Source organism: Chenopodium quinoa, unplaced genomic scaffold (genome assembly GCF_001683475.1).
Source record: "Chenopodium quinoa cultivar QQ74 unplaced genomic scaffold, ASM168347v1, whole genome shotgun sequence".
NCBI classification, from domain to species: Eukaryota; Viridiplantae; Streptophyta; class Magnoliopsida; order Caryophyllales; family Amaranthaceae; genus Chenopodium; species Chenopodium quinoa.
In genome coordinates this window covers 3,239,493-3,254,808 of record NW_018743292.1, presented here as the reverse complement: position 1 = coordinate 3,254,808, position 15,316 = coordinate 3,239,493, and the positions used below count along the sequence as shown (strand labels likewise).

The 15,316-nt window shown below is 33.6% G+C and overlaps 2 protein-coding genes across 2 annotated transcripts; both read left to right on the top strand.

Annotated features, from left to right (window-relative positions):
* Positions 1-672: 672 nt before the first annotated feature.
* LOC110736429 (high affinity nitrate transporter 2.5-like) lies at positions 673-2,624 on the top strand. The gene is made up of 2 exons (XM_021916648.1): positions 673-1,830; positions 1,981-2,624. The coding sequence occupies exons 1-2, from the start codon at positions 674-676 to the stop codon at positions 2,363-2,365; spliced, it is 1,542 nt and encodes a 513-aa protein (XP_021772340.1). The 5' UTR covers position 673; the 3' UTR covers positions 2,366-2,624.
* Positions 2,625-8,617: 5,993 nt separating this feature from the next.
* LOC110737212 (high affinity nitrate transporter 2.5-like) lies at positions 8,618-10,319 on the top strand. Its single transcript, XM_021917582.1, has 2 exons — positions 8,618-9,810; positions 9,917-10,319. Exons 1-2 carry the CDS (start codon positions 8,651-8,653, stop codon positions 10,317-10,319), a joined length of 1,563 nt encoding a protein of 520 aa, XP_021773274.1. The 5' UTR covers positions 8,618-8,650.
* Positions 10,320-15,316: the final 4,997 nt, after the last annotated feature.

Genomic DNA, 15,316 nt, shown 5'->3' with positions numbered 1-15,316 from the left:
ACATAAATTTATTAACTTTGTTGAAAGATGATTGAATAGAAGAATAATTTCTTAAAGCTTCAAAAGAACTAATAACAGAATATGCTGCATATACCAACGTGATTCGGCGAAACTAAGAATTTTCATTCAACTTCCTGTCAAGAAAGAGCCATGTTAATAGCAATGAACTGTCAATGAAGTCATAGGCTTATCATGTAGATCATCACTCTTGTAACTTAAACGACTCGTATGGTAGGCAATAAGAAATGAAGTTTTATTATAATGAATGAATTTACAATGTAATATATCCATGGCATGATAAAATTTCGTACAAAATGTTACGGAGTACATAAAATTCATTACCAGAGGACAAAACAAGACGCACGAACAAGTTGCACGGAGTATATTCCTAACAAAAAATCAACATCATACAGAAACCTTGGCTTCATGAGTCATGCTAAAAGACAGAGACTCCGCTGAGCTCGCTAGCAAACGACAAAACAAGACTCACGAACAAGTCATAGGATGATCAAAACCAATACAAAAGAAATATGAACACATAAATAGTACTCCGTACTACTAATGACCTCTTCAACCCGAAAGTGTACCAACTACAATATAAAGTTCAACACAAAACAACATCTAACACATTATAATCTAATTTCAGAACAAAAAATAGTACGAAAAGTACAACATGGCTTCCAATAATGTTGGAGAAAATTACAAGTTTGAAACAAAAAAGTTTAGTCTTCCAGTAGATACAGAAAACAAGGCCACAATTTTCCCATTGTTTTCAATTGAAAAGCCTCATATGGTAGCATTTCATCTGAGTTGGTTTCAATATTTCACTTGTTTTTTATCCACTTTCGCAGCTCCGCCCCTGTTGCCAATAATCCGTGATAACCTTAATCTTACAGCCAGTGACATTGGTAATGCAGGAATTGCATCTGTTTCCGGGGCGATTTTTGCCCGTCTTGCCTTAGGTTTTGCCTGTGACATGACAGGTCCTCGCCTCGCCTCTGCAGTCACCTGTTTACTCACTGTACCTGCTGTTTACCTCTCTGCAATGGCTAGCACACCTGTTAGTTACTTCCTGATGCGGTTTTTCACCGGATTTTCACTAGCCACTTTTGTGTCTACACAATATTGGATGAGCTGTATGTTCTCCCCTAGAGTAGTTGGTATAGCTAATGGGCAGTCGGGTGGATGGGGAAACCTTGGCGGAGGGGTAGCTAACCTTGTTATGCCACTTCTTTACAGTTTAATCCTCAAGTGTACTGGACCTGAAACAGCATTCACAGCCTGGAGGATTGCATTCTTCATACCGGCTTTCTTTCAGATGTTTTCGACGTTTGCTGTAATGCTGTTAGGCCAAGACCTTCCTGATGGAAATTTTCTTCGCCTTCAGAAATCTGGTGAAATGCATAAGGACAATGCTAAGAAGGTTATATATCATGCAGTCACCAATTATAGGAGTTACATCACTGCTATAGGATATGGATTCTGTTTCGGAGTTGAGCTAGCCGTAACAAATGTCATTGTTTTCTACTTTTATGACCGATTCAATCTAAACCTTAACCTTGCAGGAATTGTTGGTGCCCTCTTTGGCCTTGTTAACATTTTCTCTAGGTCATGTGGTGGATTGTTCTCCGACTTCATGGCGAAAAAGTATGGAATGAGAGGTAGATTGTGGGGGTGGTGGGGTGTTCAGACACTAAGTGGTGTAATGTGCATTATTATGGGACGCCTTGACACTTTAAGCGGTACCATTGCAGTCATGTTGATCTTTTGCTTTCTTGTTCAAGCTTCCGAAGGACTCACATTCGGGGTTGTTCCTTTTGTCTCAAGAAGGTAATTAATCATACTACTTCAATAATTTCTCTGTTTTTTTCTCTATTTTACATGTCTTAGCATACATATTCAAAGTATCAACTTTTTATAATTTTTACTTGTTATAGATACTAACTTGTAAAAGTTGTACATACGTACGTTTTTTTTCAGATCTTTGGGGTTAGTTTCGGGCATATCAGGAGCAGGTGGAAACGCGGGTGCAGTAATATGTCAAGCAATTTTCTTTAGAGGTTCACAATTCAAAATAGAAGATGGAATAACATACATGGGTATTATAATCATTGTTACTACCCTTAGCTTAGCATCCATATATTTCCCACAATGGGGCGGTATGTTGGTCGGTCCAAAAAAAGGTGTTACAGAAGAAGACTACTACATGAAGGAATGGGATGCAGATGAGCAGGCAAAAGGCCTTCATAAAGTAAGCATGAAATTCGCCGAAGGCAGCAGGAATGAGAGAAGTTCTACAGCAAAACATTATGTATCAGAAGAAGATGGTAGCACTCGACGGGGCACACGGCCAGCCAATGTCTAATAAGCTCCAGCAATTTTCTACCTCTTGATTGGCTATCTGTTTGTAATACATGATTTTTTGTTAACTTCTTGAGAATTTGTGCCTATGGAATAACAAATATACTTCTAAGTCTTAGTTAAATTGGTGTAAAAGATGATCGGATGCATAAATCAAGATTGTCTTTCAAATAAATTGAAAAAATGTGAACTGAAAATGTGTAACAACTGAAATATAGGATAAATTAAAATTACTAATTAAAGATAAATTAAAAAACAAACAATCTCAACCGTCTATTTAAAAAAAATTGTGGTATTCAAATGTCATATGACTACATTAGAATTTCCAAACATAGTATGGTGTTGAAATTTTATTTCTCTTAAATGTTCAGATTTATTTAAAGATTACTTTAGAAAAACTATTTGACGAGTTGAATTAGTTGTAAGTTGAAATATAAATGCTCTAAATAGCATTTCAATTTCAATTTAGGAATCAAATTTTTTTCCAAAATGACCTTAAAGGTCATAATCATGAAGTCAAACCTTTGAGCTTGGTTTTGTATGCGACAAAATATTCCCATATTTTGCAATTACTTTATTCCGTACTACGGAGTATACGGTGACGTGTGTGATATTTGCATGGCTTTTCTAACGGGTGACTATTAAATACGATTCTTCAAAAAAAAAAAAAAAAAAAAAAATACGGAGTACTCGTATTTCGTATTAATAATTTTGCCGACTTAAAAAATTATACTTGGAATATGCTGTTATCAAGTTGGTTTGAAGGTGATAAGACATCATTTTTTGTAATGCGAAAGTGATAAGATATCATGCTTCGATTCCTTCGCCTTATAAACTTTGATAATTAAACTTATGCGCATTGACTTTTCTTAATGTTATTTTTATTGTTTAATTAGTTTACTCAGTTTAATGACAATTCTCACATGTTTTGTTTCATATGAAATATTCCGAAAGTAAATCTAGCTATTTAGCCTACCACATGCTAATATTCAGTTAGAAATTGAGAACCTTTCAAAAAAAAAAAAAAAAAAAAAAGGTTAGAAATTGAGAACCAACCATAATATAACATCGAGGGTAATTGTTAGTTGTTGGAGTTAAGGACTTAAGGTTGTTCTTCGAGAACGGATATTTGTACAAAATAATTAAATAATTGAATACAAAAGGGAATTTGTATTTTGTAAAATTATACATTAATGCGAAAAAAATAAAAGACTAAATAATCGGGTTGGTCAACATGAACTTTTTGATGTTGTACAAAAGCAAATGGCCAAAACGATTAAATTGTAGGAAAAATAATTACTTTAATGGCATGTCATTCAATCAGTGTATGTATACGATTAAACCATAGCTTTCTATTATTTAATATACTTTATCAAAACAAAACTCTAATTATTTTCAAATTTAATTGCATACAATGTGATTCCTCAAAAAAAAAAAAAAAAAAAAAACATGCAATGTGTTGCTATGTTCATTTTATACGCACAAATTAATTATATATATTGAAATTAAGCTATCTTCGCTTAATATCTCATATAATTAATGTACTTGTATTCATGCATTTCATTGATATATTGAATGAGTTTAATTTCACCATGATTTTACTTTTTGTATGTACTCCGTATCCCTTATGTTTGTTTAAACCTCGGCTTTTTCTCCAAAAAAAAAATTATAATTATAATTGTAAAATGGTTTAACGCCATTAATCATGTGGTAAGCTAGATTATCTCCACGAAATACGGAATTAACAATAAAGACAAATCATGTGCTAAGATGTCATTTCAATGACTATTCTGTAAGTCCGTATAATACAAAGTACAACGTGTAGTCGTGTTGGTCGTCGTGACACTTGATCACAACTACTCCGTACTACGTACACCTAACTAACTGCTTTTCTATGGTCAAATAGAAACATCATCTTGATGGCTTTTGTACAAGTATTGACCAAAATTGTTGAATTTTTTAATATTACAAAGAGATTGTTAATTGTTGTTGCTAAGTCAGATAATAAGTGGAGTAATAATTTATACGAAGTAATGAAATAAAGACAGTTTTTTCCAAGAAGCAAAGCATAACATTGGAGTTTATTAAACCTTCAAATAAAGACTAAGGTAAGTTATTACGGAGCACTCACTTTAATTGCAACCTTTTATTTCTCAAGAATTTTGTTTGATTTGCTTCTATTTGTGGGTATAGATTAGGGAGCTAGTATTTAGGACTGTCATACGTTTTTGATCTATCTAAACTAAAACTTGCACGGTTAATATATGCAATAATTAATCAATTATGCATGTCACCTAGGGGTGAATGTGATGCTTGTCAATTGGATAAATGTTATGGTACCCGTATGTGGTTAAAAAGACTGATAATTACCAGTAAGCTTAGGTTATGGTCCGATAAGGAGCTTATACAACAGTGTATGTCGATTAATGTTATTGGTCCTGATGTTGATATAACATTATTCAACATTCAAGCAAGACACCTTCCTTAATTTAACTTTACCCGTGCACTATAATTGACTATGAAGAGGCAATTTTTTTCATTCTAGTGTTCACTGCATCTGATCTTGGTATTTAAATTGGCCTCTATTAAAACCACAAGTCACAAGCTGAAGGTTGTAAACCCTAATCTGGTTCCCTTTGGGGTGAAAAATATATATACTAATTTATCTAGCGAGACAAACTAATGACCAAATTCCAATCCAAGATTAATCGAAGACACTTTTTTTTAACTATATTTTTGAAACTAAGATCTACAAACGCATTGTAATATCTTTATTACTTTGATAGTATTTGTATAATTTTTTGTTAGTTACGTAAAGCAAGGTCAACTCCATAGATTACGGAGTTTTAAAAATTGGACATAGCATACAATCGATGAAAAATACAATGACAACATTACAAAAGACTGATCAACTATTCAACAACTAAGTACATCGCGAAGCTTCTGATTTATCAAATTGAAAAAATTGGGAATATATTTTTAGAAGTCAAAGACCAAAAATTTATCAAATAATAAACGTAATAATACGGAGGAATCAAAGCATGATAACCTGGCCTAAAACCTTAGCAAGTTGCATTGTTGGGTATTTATATTCTGCGTAATTATTGTCCATGAAAGTTTATTGTGCTCAACTTCTCGATCGATAAGAAAGAATCTCGCTAACATCGATGACACGTATCCTTATTATCTCTACCAACTTGATTGTAGATTACTGTAATGTGTAGAGATTATAATTATGTCTTGGAGTTATTGTTATATACACTCGGGTGCACCCTCATTTTGATGATTGTTTTTCATTTAATCATCAAATGAAGAGCAAAGGTTAGTTGAGTGAACAGTGCTCCCGGGTTGTTAAATACAGGTGAATCCAAAGGAGGTTCCATCCTAAAACCATATGACAATAGGAAGAGTAGCCCCTTAGCCTTATAAAGTGAGTTAACCCTCTCTTCTTCAACCAATGTGGGACACTTACATGTGGTGATACTTGTGAGGTTTATTCTTCAACACTCCACCTCACATGTAAGGTCCCTTTTGAAGTTTGTCTCATGTGATTTTTCGGGCTAGAGTGCTTCTTCACTCCTTCTCACGTGGACCTACTCTTGGTCCAGTGAATTTTAGCCATTTAGGGTCCCATATCGTGGGTCTGACTCTGATACCATGTTAAATACGGGTCTAGGCCGCACCCGCAAACCAAGAGAGAGAGTCCACTTCACAAGTACAAAGTAGGTTCCATCCCAAGACCATGTGGCAATAGGAGGAGTAGCCCCTTAATTAGCCTTATAAAGTGATTAACTCTCTCTTCTTCAACCAATGTGGTGATAGTAAGGAGGTCTATTCTTCAACACGGGTGTATATAAAAAATATTTGTAGTGGCTTAGCAAAGATCAGATTTGCATATTGCAATTTCAAGGTTCGTTGTTGGATTCATCAATAACACAAGGGCACTTTAATTTGTAAGTGATTGAATGATCGATGATTTCTAATTCAATATGCAATTAAAACACATCCATGTTTTTAATATAAAGGACTACTAGCACTCTACAACAACTATACAAGTAGATTAGTTGATCACTAATTTAATTTTAACAAAAATAATTAAATATTGATAGAGTATATAAACTACAAGTAGATTAGTTGATCACTAATTTAATTTTAACAAAAATAGTTAAAAATTGATAGAGTATATAAACCAATCCTGGATTTCAACCATAAGCTTAATTGCTTAAGCTTTTGGTTGATCAGTTGAACCTTAAACTGAGGAGAAAATTCTATGTATACTCTCTAAAAAAAACTTTCTAAACTAACTTGAGTTGAAGAGAACAAATTAATGTCATGAGGTAGCTCGTTACAATCTCTATCTTTTGCATCTCATTTTTTTTTCAAGAAGAAAAGGGATTTTATTTACAAAATATAGCCAAACGACACTTACATATAATTCTTAAGAAATCAAGAATTCCAACATAAGCACATAACACCTTAAAACTTAATACATTGTAGATTTGATAAACAATCGCCTTAATAAAAAACTTCATCCGAAACAATACAATATGCGAGTTCGCACTGATTCAGCTTGAAATCCACTGATGCATAGTCGTTTGAGTGAAAATACCCATGTGGTCCTCCGGATTCTTGTAAAGATTATGAAATCCTATATCTTTAATTCTCGCCATACAAACATTAAAAGAAAATAAACTCAATAGAAAAATCATCATCTCAAGAATGAGATCTATTTATAAAAAGCAATTTAAAGGTTTTTAGGGCTTACCACTGGTAAGAACACCAGTGGAAGCCCGGTCCCTACAAAAATTCACAACTGATACCAAAAGGAAAAGTGATGGTAGAGATGGAGAGAAAAAGGAGAAGAGAGAAGAAAAACTTTCAAAGAAAATTTAAAAAACCCAGCAATGGAGGCTAGGAAAATCCCCCAAGGGAGAAACCCTAGAGGGAACAAAAAAAAAAAAAAATCCTCCCAAGGAGAAATCCTAGAGGGAACAAAGACATCTCAAATTTTTTATTTAAATAAAAAAATTTAAAAGTTATGAAGTTAAGATAAAATATTAGTAGTGAAAAGTTGATTAAAATTGTGAATTAATAATAAAATAATCGTGTTATTATACCCACGTAACAATTGCTTCACACTTTGTTATAACAACGCCAAAAAAAAAAAATAGGATACCAGGCCAATTTCTATTTAACTAAGGTCCTTATCTTAATTAACCTAATCTTTACCCCCTTACATTACTACTTGTGTCAGTTGTGTGATGTGATTTTGTGAAGTATAGGGTGATAGATTCTTACATGCATCAAGGTGTATATAGAGGTAGATACATCAAGGAGATACTATAAATTATGAAGTATAGAGTATTTTGTTGGCTCATTTAATAAGGTGCTTTTCCTAACCATATTTTAAAAAATAAAGTGTAAAAAAAATAATCGTATAGTACAATTAGGTGTAGGGAAATGCTTTTTTTTTTTTTTTTTTTTTTTTTATTTATTTATTTTGAACAAATGTAGGGCAACGCATTTCAAGCCAGCGTTTCGGCTTCATAAACGTTTTCACATGAGTTTTTCATTTTTATAACCGCACTTCATCTTTACTTTCTTATTAATTAATTGCTTTTTAATTTTATTTAAGCAAGGTTGTTGCTTTAATTAGTTGCATGCTTCACTAATTGCGCCACTTGCTGAATTTCACAGTTCTATTTTATTCAATCTTTGACTTAAGATCCTTTTGCTATCAAGTATGACATTAATCACAACATTTGTCCTCTAATTTGATGAAGTTTCGTTATATTTGTAGTATGATTAAATTATTGATTAAATAATTCTCACCTCTAACAACCCAAATATATCATGCATTATATTGTGATTAATAATACATTGTGATATGCAACTATACATATCATATCACATTCATAGTATTCCTCCACATGATAAATTGATAAGCTGTCAGAAATGAACTAATTAAGATAACTAAACTTATAACCACTTGCACATATATTACTATTTACTAATTCCGTAGTTTCCGTACTCATTTTCAACTTAAAAAAACATCTTAATTCATGAACTACCAAAGTACTATATATAGCTTTGTTGGATGAACCTTATATTTCATCTTAAGCTCACTTACCTCCTTTCCTTCTACCGCGAAAAAAAGAAAAAAAAAAAACCTAGCCAATTGAAATACTCGTACATTGTAATATTAAGGTGTACGTTTCCCATCTATAAGATTAAGGTTTCGATTGTTGTTTTTATTAAGGTGATATTAGTGATCATATCGTAAATCATCATGGTAACTGAAAATGAGAAAAATATTGGTGTACTTGAAGTATCAAAAAAATATAGTTTTCCAGTAGATACAGAAAATAAAGCCATGACATTTCCATTATTTTCTGTAGAAAAGCCTCACATGAGAGCATTTCATTTATGCTGGTTTCAATATTTCACTTGTTTTATCTGCACATTCGCAGCTCCGCCCCTGCTACCTATCATCCGTGATAACCTTAACCTCACCGCAAGTGACATTGGCAATGCCGGTGTTGGTTCAGTTTCCGGGGCGATTTTTGCCCGTCTTGCCTTAGGTGCTGCCTGTGACTTAACCGGTCCTCGCCTCGCCTCAGCAACCGTCTGTTTTCTAACAGTACCTGCTGTCTTTTTATCTTCTATGGCTAGCTCACCCGCTACTTTTTTCATGATGCGGTTTTTCACCGGATTTTCTTTAGCCACTTTTGTTTCTACACAATATTGGATGAGTTGTATGTTTTCTCCTAAGGTTGTTGGCCTTGCTAACGGCCAGTCGGGCGGGTGGGGAAACCTCGGCGGAGGGGTGGCTAATCTTCTCATGCCGCTTCTCTACAATCTAATTCTTAATAATACTATGGCTAATACACCATTTGTAGCCTGGAGGGTTGCATTTTTCGTGCCCGCTTTTATGCAAATGTTTGCGGCATTTGCAGTCATGCTATTAGGCCAAGACCTTCCGGATGGAAATTTTCTTCAACTACAAAAGTCCGGTGAAATGCACAAGGACAACGCGAAGAAGATTGTATATCATGCGGTTACCAACTATAGGGGTTGGATTACTGCTATAGGTTATGGTTTTAGTTTCGGAGTCGAGTTAGCCGTGAACAACATTGTTGTTTACTACTACTATGATAGGTTCAATCTTAACCTTAGCCTTGCAGGAATTGTTGGTGCACTTTTTGGGATGGTTAATATTTTCTCTAGGTCATCTGGTGGATTGTTCTCCGATTTCATGGCGAAAAAGTTTGGAATGAGGGGGAGATTATGGGGATGGTGGACTGTCCAAACACTAAGTGGTGTAATGTGCATTATTATGGGACGACTCGACTCGTTGAGTACTTCCATTGCAGTCATGATGATCTTCTCTTTCCTAGTCCAAGCAGCCGAAGGCCTTTGTTTCGGAGTTGTTCCCTTTGTCTCTAGAAGGTACTTTACTTCCTCCCCCCTTTTTTTTTTTTTTTTAAACTGTTCCATTTATATTAACTTTTTGCATTATTCACATATCTCACTTTGATCGTAAAATTCTTTTCAGATCAATGGGCGTGGTACAGGGCATATCAGGAGCAGGTGGAAACGCGGGTGCAGTGATATGTCAAGTAATATTCTTCAGAGGTTCACAATTCAAACTAGAAGATGGAATAACATACATGGGTATTATAATCATTGTTACTACCCTTAGCTTAACAACCATATACTTCCCTCAATGGGGTGGTATGTTGGCTGGTCCAAAACCGGGTGTTACAGAGGAGGACTACTACATGAGGGAATGGGACTCCGAAGAGCAGCAACAAGGGCTTCATAAAGTAAGCATGAAGTTCGCCGAAGGCAGTAGGAATGAGAGAAGCATGAAGTTCGCCGAAGGCAGTAGGAATGAGAGAAGCTCTAAAGTACAATCCATTTCAGTAGAAATCACACAACCGACTGATGTTGTGTAATTGTGCATTTATCGGAATCTAGTCATATGTTGTGTAATGCTCCTATGTCATGTGATTATGATCGTAGCATGCACCTCGGCATAACTACCGTACATTTCTCACAATCGCAGGAATTAATTAATTCCATTCTTAAACTACATTTTACCGAAGAAGACTAATACTGCGGCTTCAAAGAATGGGAACGAAATGAGCATGAACATAAACAAGGCCTTCGTTCATAAGTTAGGCATGAAATTCGTCGTCGAAAGAAGCCGGGATGAGTGCGACCAGCTCATTTATGAACTCCGGCATTTTCCTTCTTAGAATGTTCATTCTGCTTCTTGTTTATACATTCTTTTTTGACTTTTCAAGATTCACAGGAATGAGATAGTCTTTCATGAAAAATAAAATTTTTTTGTTGATAGTTCTCATCTTTAAGTCTCTGTTCATACTTCTCATGCAAAATTACGCATAAAAGAACATAAAGCAATACTCCACTCTTTCCTCGACAATAAAAATACATTATTATCGATTATATGGGGGTTGTAATTTGTAATCAAACAGACGAATTATGAGCTATATTAACAAAACCACCAACACTAATATTATTTCCACTAGCATGAACCAATACAATAGTAAAATGCACCCTTTATGAAAATTAAGAATTTCTTTTTTGATCAATAATCAATGGCTTCTCTAAGTATATGCTTTTAAGTCTATATATATTATATATACTATCACAAACTTTGAACTTGGCATTATTCTTATATGATACTTGACCTGATAATCGTGTCGTGTTCGTTTTCGTGTCGGAAATTAAATGGGTCGGGGAAGGTCAACACTAACCCGACCCATTTAATAAATGTGTCGTGTCGTGTTGACCCAATTAATTAATCGTGTCGAAAACCCTTAACACTTTTCGTGTTCAATTCATGTCATGTTGTCGTGTTGAATTGAAAAATATTGGCCTTATTCAATATATCTATTAATAATTTCATAAATTATTGGATTTTTTTATGTTAGGCGGGTTGGGTCGTGTTAATGTCGTGTTAAGAATCTCAACACTAACCCAACCTATTTAATTAAATGTGTCGTGTCGTGTCGACCCGTTTAATTAAACATGTTGAAAATCCTTGACACTAACCCGTTTTTTTCGTATTCGGTTCATGTCGTGTTGTCGTGTCGTGTCAATTTATCCCAGCTCTATATAATACCAGAAATAAGATTAGTTATATGCCTTTGTAGAATTTTAGGGAACAAAAGTATATTCAATCCACATTAACTGCTAGGGTTCAACTTCTACCTAGTTAAAAAAAAGTAATTAAACATAAGTAAAGAAATAAATTACTACACGGAGAAAAGATGATGAACATAATTGTGATGATCAACTTAAACTATCTAAGATATACTCCATAACATTGTTAATTAACAAAGTGTACATAACTACACAATCCTCCGCTGACACACTATAATCTAACACATATGTCAATGCATAAGTTTAACCGTTTATAAATCTAATAAACAATAATTAAAAAAATACTAAAAAGTTAATATTATTAAACTCACATTAATATCTATTTAAAATATTTTACATGATACAGAGTACTAATTGTTTTTCATATTTCACTCAAAATTTATAATCAAAATTAGCATGTACTCTACATTGTAAATATTAAAAAAGTTAAATGCCTCGTTGTGTAAAGATCTTTTTAGAGAGCTTTTAGCTTATTAATTCTTATTAAATGTTTGACCAATTTAAAAAGCTAATTTGGATAGGCGTTTGATAAATAGTTTATTAAAAGAGCTAAATGGGCTCAAAAAGCTCAATATGAAAGCTTATTGATAAATTAGCTTTTTGGCTATGAATTACATTAAAATAGCTAACAATTAATAACAATTATTTACCAAACACTTTTACACAATCAATTATTTACAATTAGCTAGTTAAATTAGCAGATATTACTAGCTATTCAAATGACTTAATACAACCAGTTATATCAATCAGCGGCTACCAGCCAAAGTGTGTTAAGGAAACGGATGATGTATTTTAATATTTAAAACATGAAACAAGCATCGCGTGCAATCAAATCTAATAGACTAAAAATGTAAGGTAGACGACATGGATGCCGGTTTAGTACAAATCCAATGACCTCCCTAATAAACGCTGCGGCGATCAGTCTCGTAGCTGGATCTTTTATTAGGATAACGGAAATTCCTTAAACTAAGGTGCCTGCCGACTTCAGATCTTCAGGCGGCCTTCCACATCAGTTATGACTCAGCAATGTCCTTTCGTTGACATACCCTAGCCTTCTTTCCATTGACTTTTTGATTCGTTAAGGACTCCTTATTAATTACCCGGTTTATTTTGATCTCTATTAATTAAGCCCGCCGGAAGTAATCCATCCATAAACCACCACCTTAATTAGGCTGGCCTCACCAACATGGCAATATTCCTTAACTCCAAATCGCATAGCAAAAATGGTTTTTGTATGGTGCGGTTTGTGGCTTAACCACATTTAAAACTTAAGAAGTACGGAGTATTAATTAGTTGCAAAGAGTATATATGACTAATATGATTAAGTGGTAGTCCTTTATTTTTAATCTTTTAATTTTATATTATTGTTTTATGTTGTTGGCAGTAGTAATAAGGTAAGGATGTAATAAATGAGTTGATAGGCTTGCAAACGGGACATGAACAAGTTGGGTCAAAATTTGTTCAAACAATGATCGAATTGAACAAGCTCAAATAAATTTTTTATATTGACTCGCTTGCCAAATGAGATATAAGCTCACCGTACTGTCGCGTTTGACTCATAAGTGTCAATCGTGAACATCTCATGCATTTATAAGTTATAACTCACTAATAGCTTCAATAAACTAGCTTGTATAATGGTAAAGTCCAAATTTTAAACGAGTAAATCATTTAATACTAAACTAAACTTGTTTAATGCTCGTTCGATCTTTTCCCTTCTCTCAAAGTTTTTTTTTTTCTTTGTATTAAAAAATCAAAATTGAAAATTTTGTTAGAGAGAGAGAACAATTGTACAAATGAGCAAGCTCAAGTTGATGATCGAGCTCGATCAAGCAATTCTTTAACCTAAGTTACCTAACGAACTAAACTCGAACAAAAATCATAAAAAAAAACTCGTTCAAGCTCGAGCACACTCGATTAACCATCCGCTAGCTACTAAAAAGAATATTAGCATGTGGTAGCTAAATCAACTCCACTAAATACGGAGTATTTTTATTACAAAAGAGTTTGATCACAACAAAACTATAAAAAAAATGGAACATTGAGTAAATTAAACTTTCGTACAAGTCAATGACCATACTTATAAGTTAATCTAAACAAATTAACTTATTAAACGGGCGCAGTAATGGAAGCATATGATACCTTATCATCACCTTCATATACGCATATCTAATCATATTTAAGTAACTTGGTAGAAGAATAATCCGAGTATAATTTAGTGAGTTTGCCAAATTGTTGATACGAAGAACTCGATCTATTTGACTAACTTGCCGTTAAAAAAGCCATGTAAACTGTACACGTTTACTTTATACTCCGTAGTACGGTATAGAGTAGTTGCAATTTAGTGGGAGATAATTGTGGTTTTGTAATTTTTAGTCAACGGATGAAAACTTTTATAAATTGTCACAACAGTAGTATAAAATTTTTCTATGAAACAAATGAGATAATTATGTTATCTTAGCTTACACAATTTCAATCAGCTTGAGCCTTGAGGTGTAAAACAAACTTACTTTTTTTTTATGAATAAACTTACTTATGAGTAGGGTTGTTCATCGGTCCAAAACCGAATAGGACCGGATCAAAGATCGAAAATTAGAATTTTAAGAAGCGAACACCAGATCGACTAAGTTGGGACCGAACCCAGACCGGACAGAAAGAATCGGTCCAAACCCCGGACCGGACTGCTTTGGACCTTATCAAGAACTTTTTTTTAGAAAAAAAATTCTAAAATTTAATAATTTTATGGAAAAGTCGAAAAAAGTAAAGGAAAAACTATATTTTAGCGTCTTTTTTTTGTATGTTTAGTACAAAAAAGTTCATAAAATTAAAGTTTTCTAAGCTTATAAAGGCTAATCTTAACCATTATTTAAGGTTTCACACATAATTTTAAGCAAAAAATCAGTCCGGTCCAAGATCAGTTTTTAGAGGGTTTTAGACCGGACCAGACTGAAGACCAGAAAAATAAATTTCTAGACCCGAGGACCGGACCGATAAATTCGGTCCGGTCCGGTACCGGAGTCAGTCCGGTCCATTTTTTAGATCCGGACCGATTTATGAACACCCCTACTTATGAGAGGTGTTTAGTGGACAAAGATGTTTTTCGAAGCTACTATACCTACATATTTATTACTTCGTACACTCGTACAATACGTAATTATCTACTTTATTGAGCTAAAATGGGATGAACGGAACGATTTAAACTGATGTAATAATATTATTAAAAATAATAATATAATTAACCGGACTAAAAAAATAGAGTCAAATTATTACATACTTGTTTTATTGGTAAGTAATATTTGTCCCGTATTTGTATGGAGTATCTCAAACTCCATTTGATTATACGAAGTACAAATTAGTACACTTCATAGATCAGATTAGGGTGGGTAAAAATTATTTTTATAATATAACCTTTAATTTCTCGATTCTTTATTTTTTGAAGGGTCGAAAGCCAAATTGATTTTTTCATTTAGAATTAAATTCGACTTATAGTTAGTAAGATACTTGTTCATACGAGTCATACCATACTATAATAATATGGGGTACTTTTTAATTATAAAAAAACAAAATAATTAGGATATGCGGAAAGCGGGAAACGCATTTGGTGGCCAGCACTTCATAAACACTTCACGTTAAACGACTAATAACGAGAATTTTCTTATTTAATTACTCATTATTCGTTTGAATTGCTGCTTCAATTATGACGCCACATGTAGACTTGCAGTGGGATTAATTTGTTTAATGTACAACTACATCATAATACCGTACC

Coding starts and splice junctions, on each gene's coding strand:
- LOC110736429 (XM_021916648.1), top strand. CDS start 674: ATGGCTTCCAATAATGTTGGAGAAAATTACAAGTTTGAAACAAAAAAG. Junction 1,831..1,980: donor GTTCCTTTTGTCTCAAGAAG/GTAATTAATCAT, acceptor GTTTTTTTTCAG/ATCTTTGGGGTTAGTTTCGG.
- LOC110737212 (XM_021917582.1), top strand. CDS start 8,651: ATGGTAACTGAAAATGAGAAAAATATTGGTGTACTTGAAGTATCAAAA. Junction 9,811..9,916: donor GTTCCCTTTGTCTCTAGAAG/GTACTTTACTTC, acceptor AATTCTTTTCAG/ATCAATGGGCGTGGTACAGG.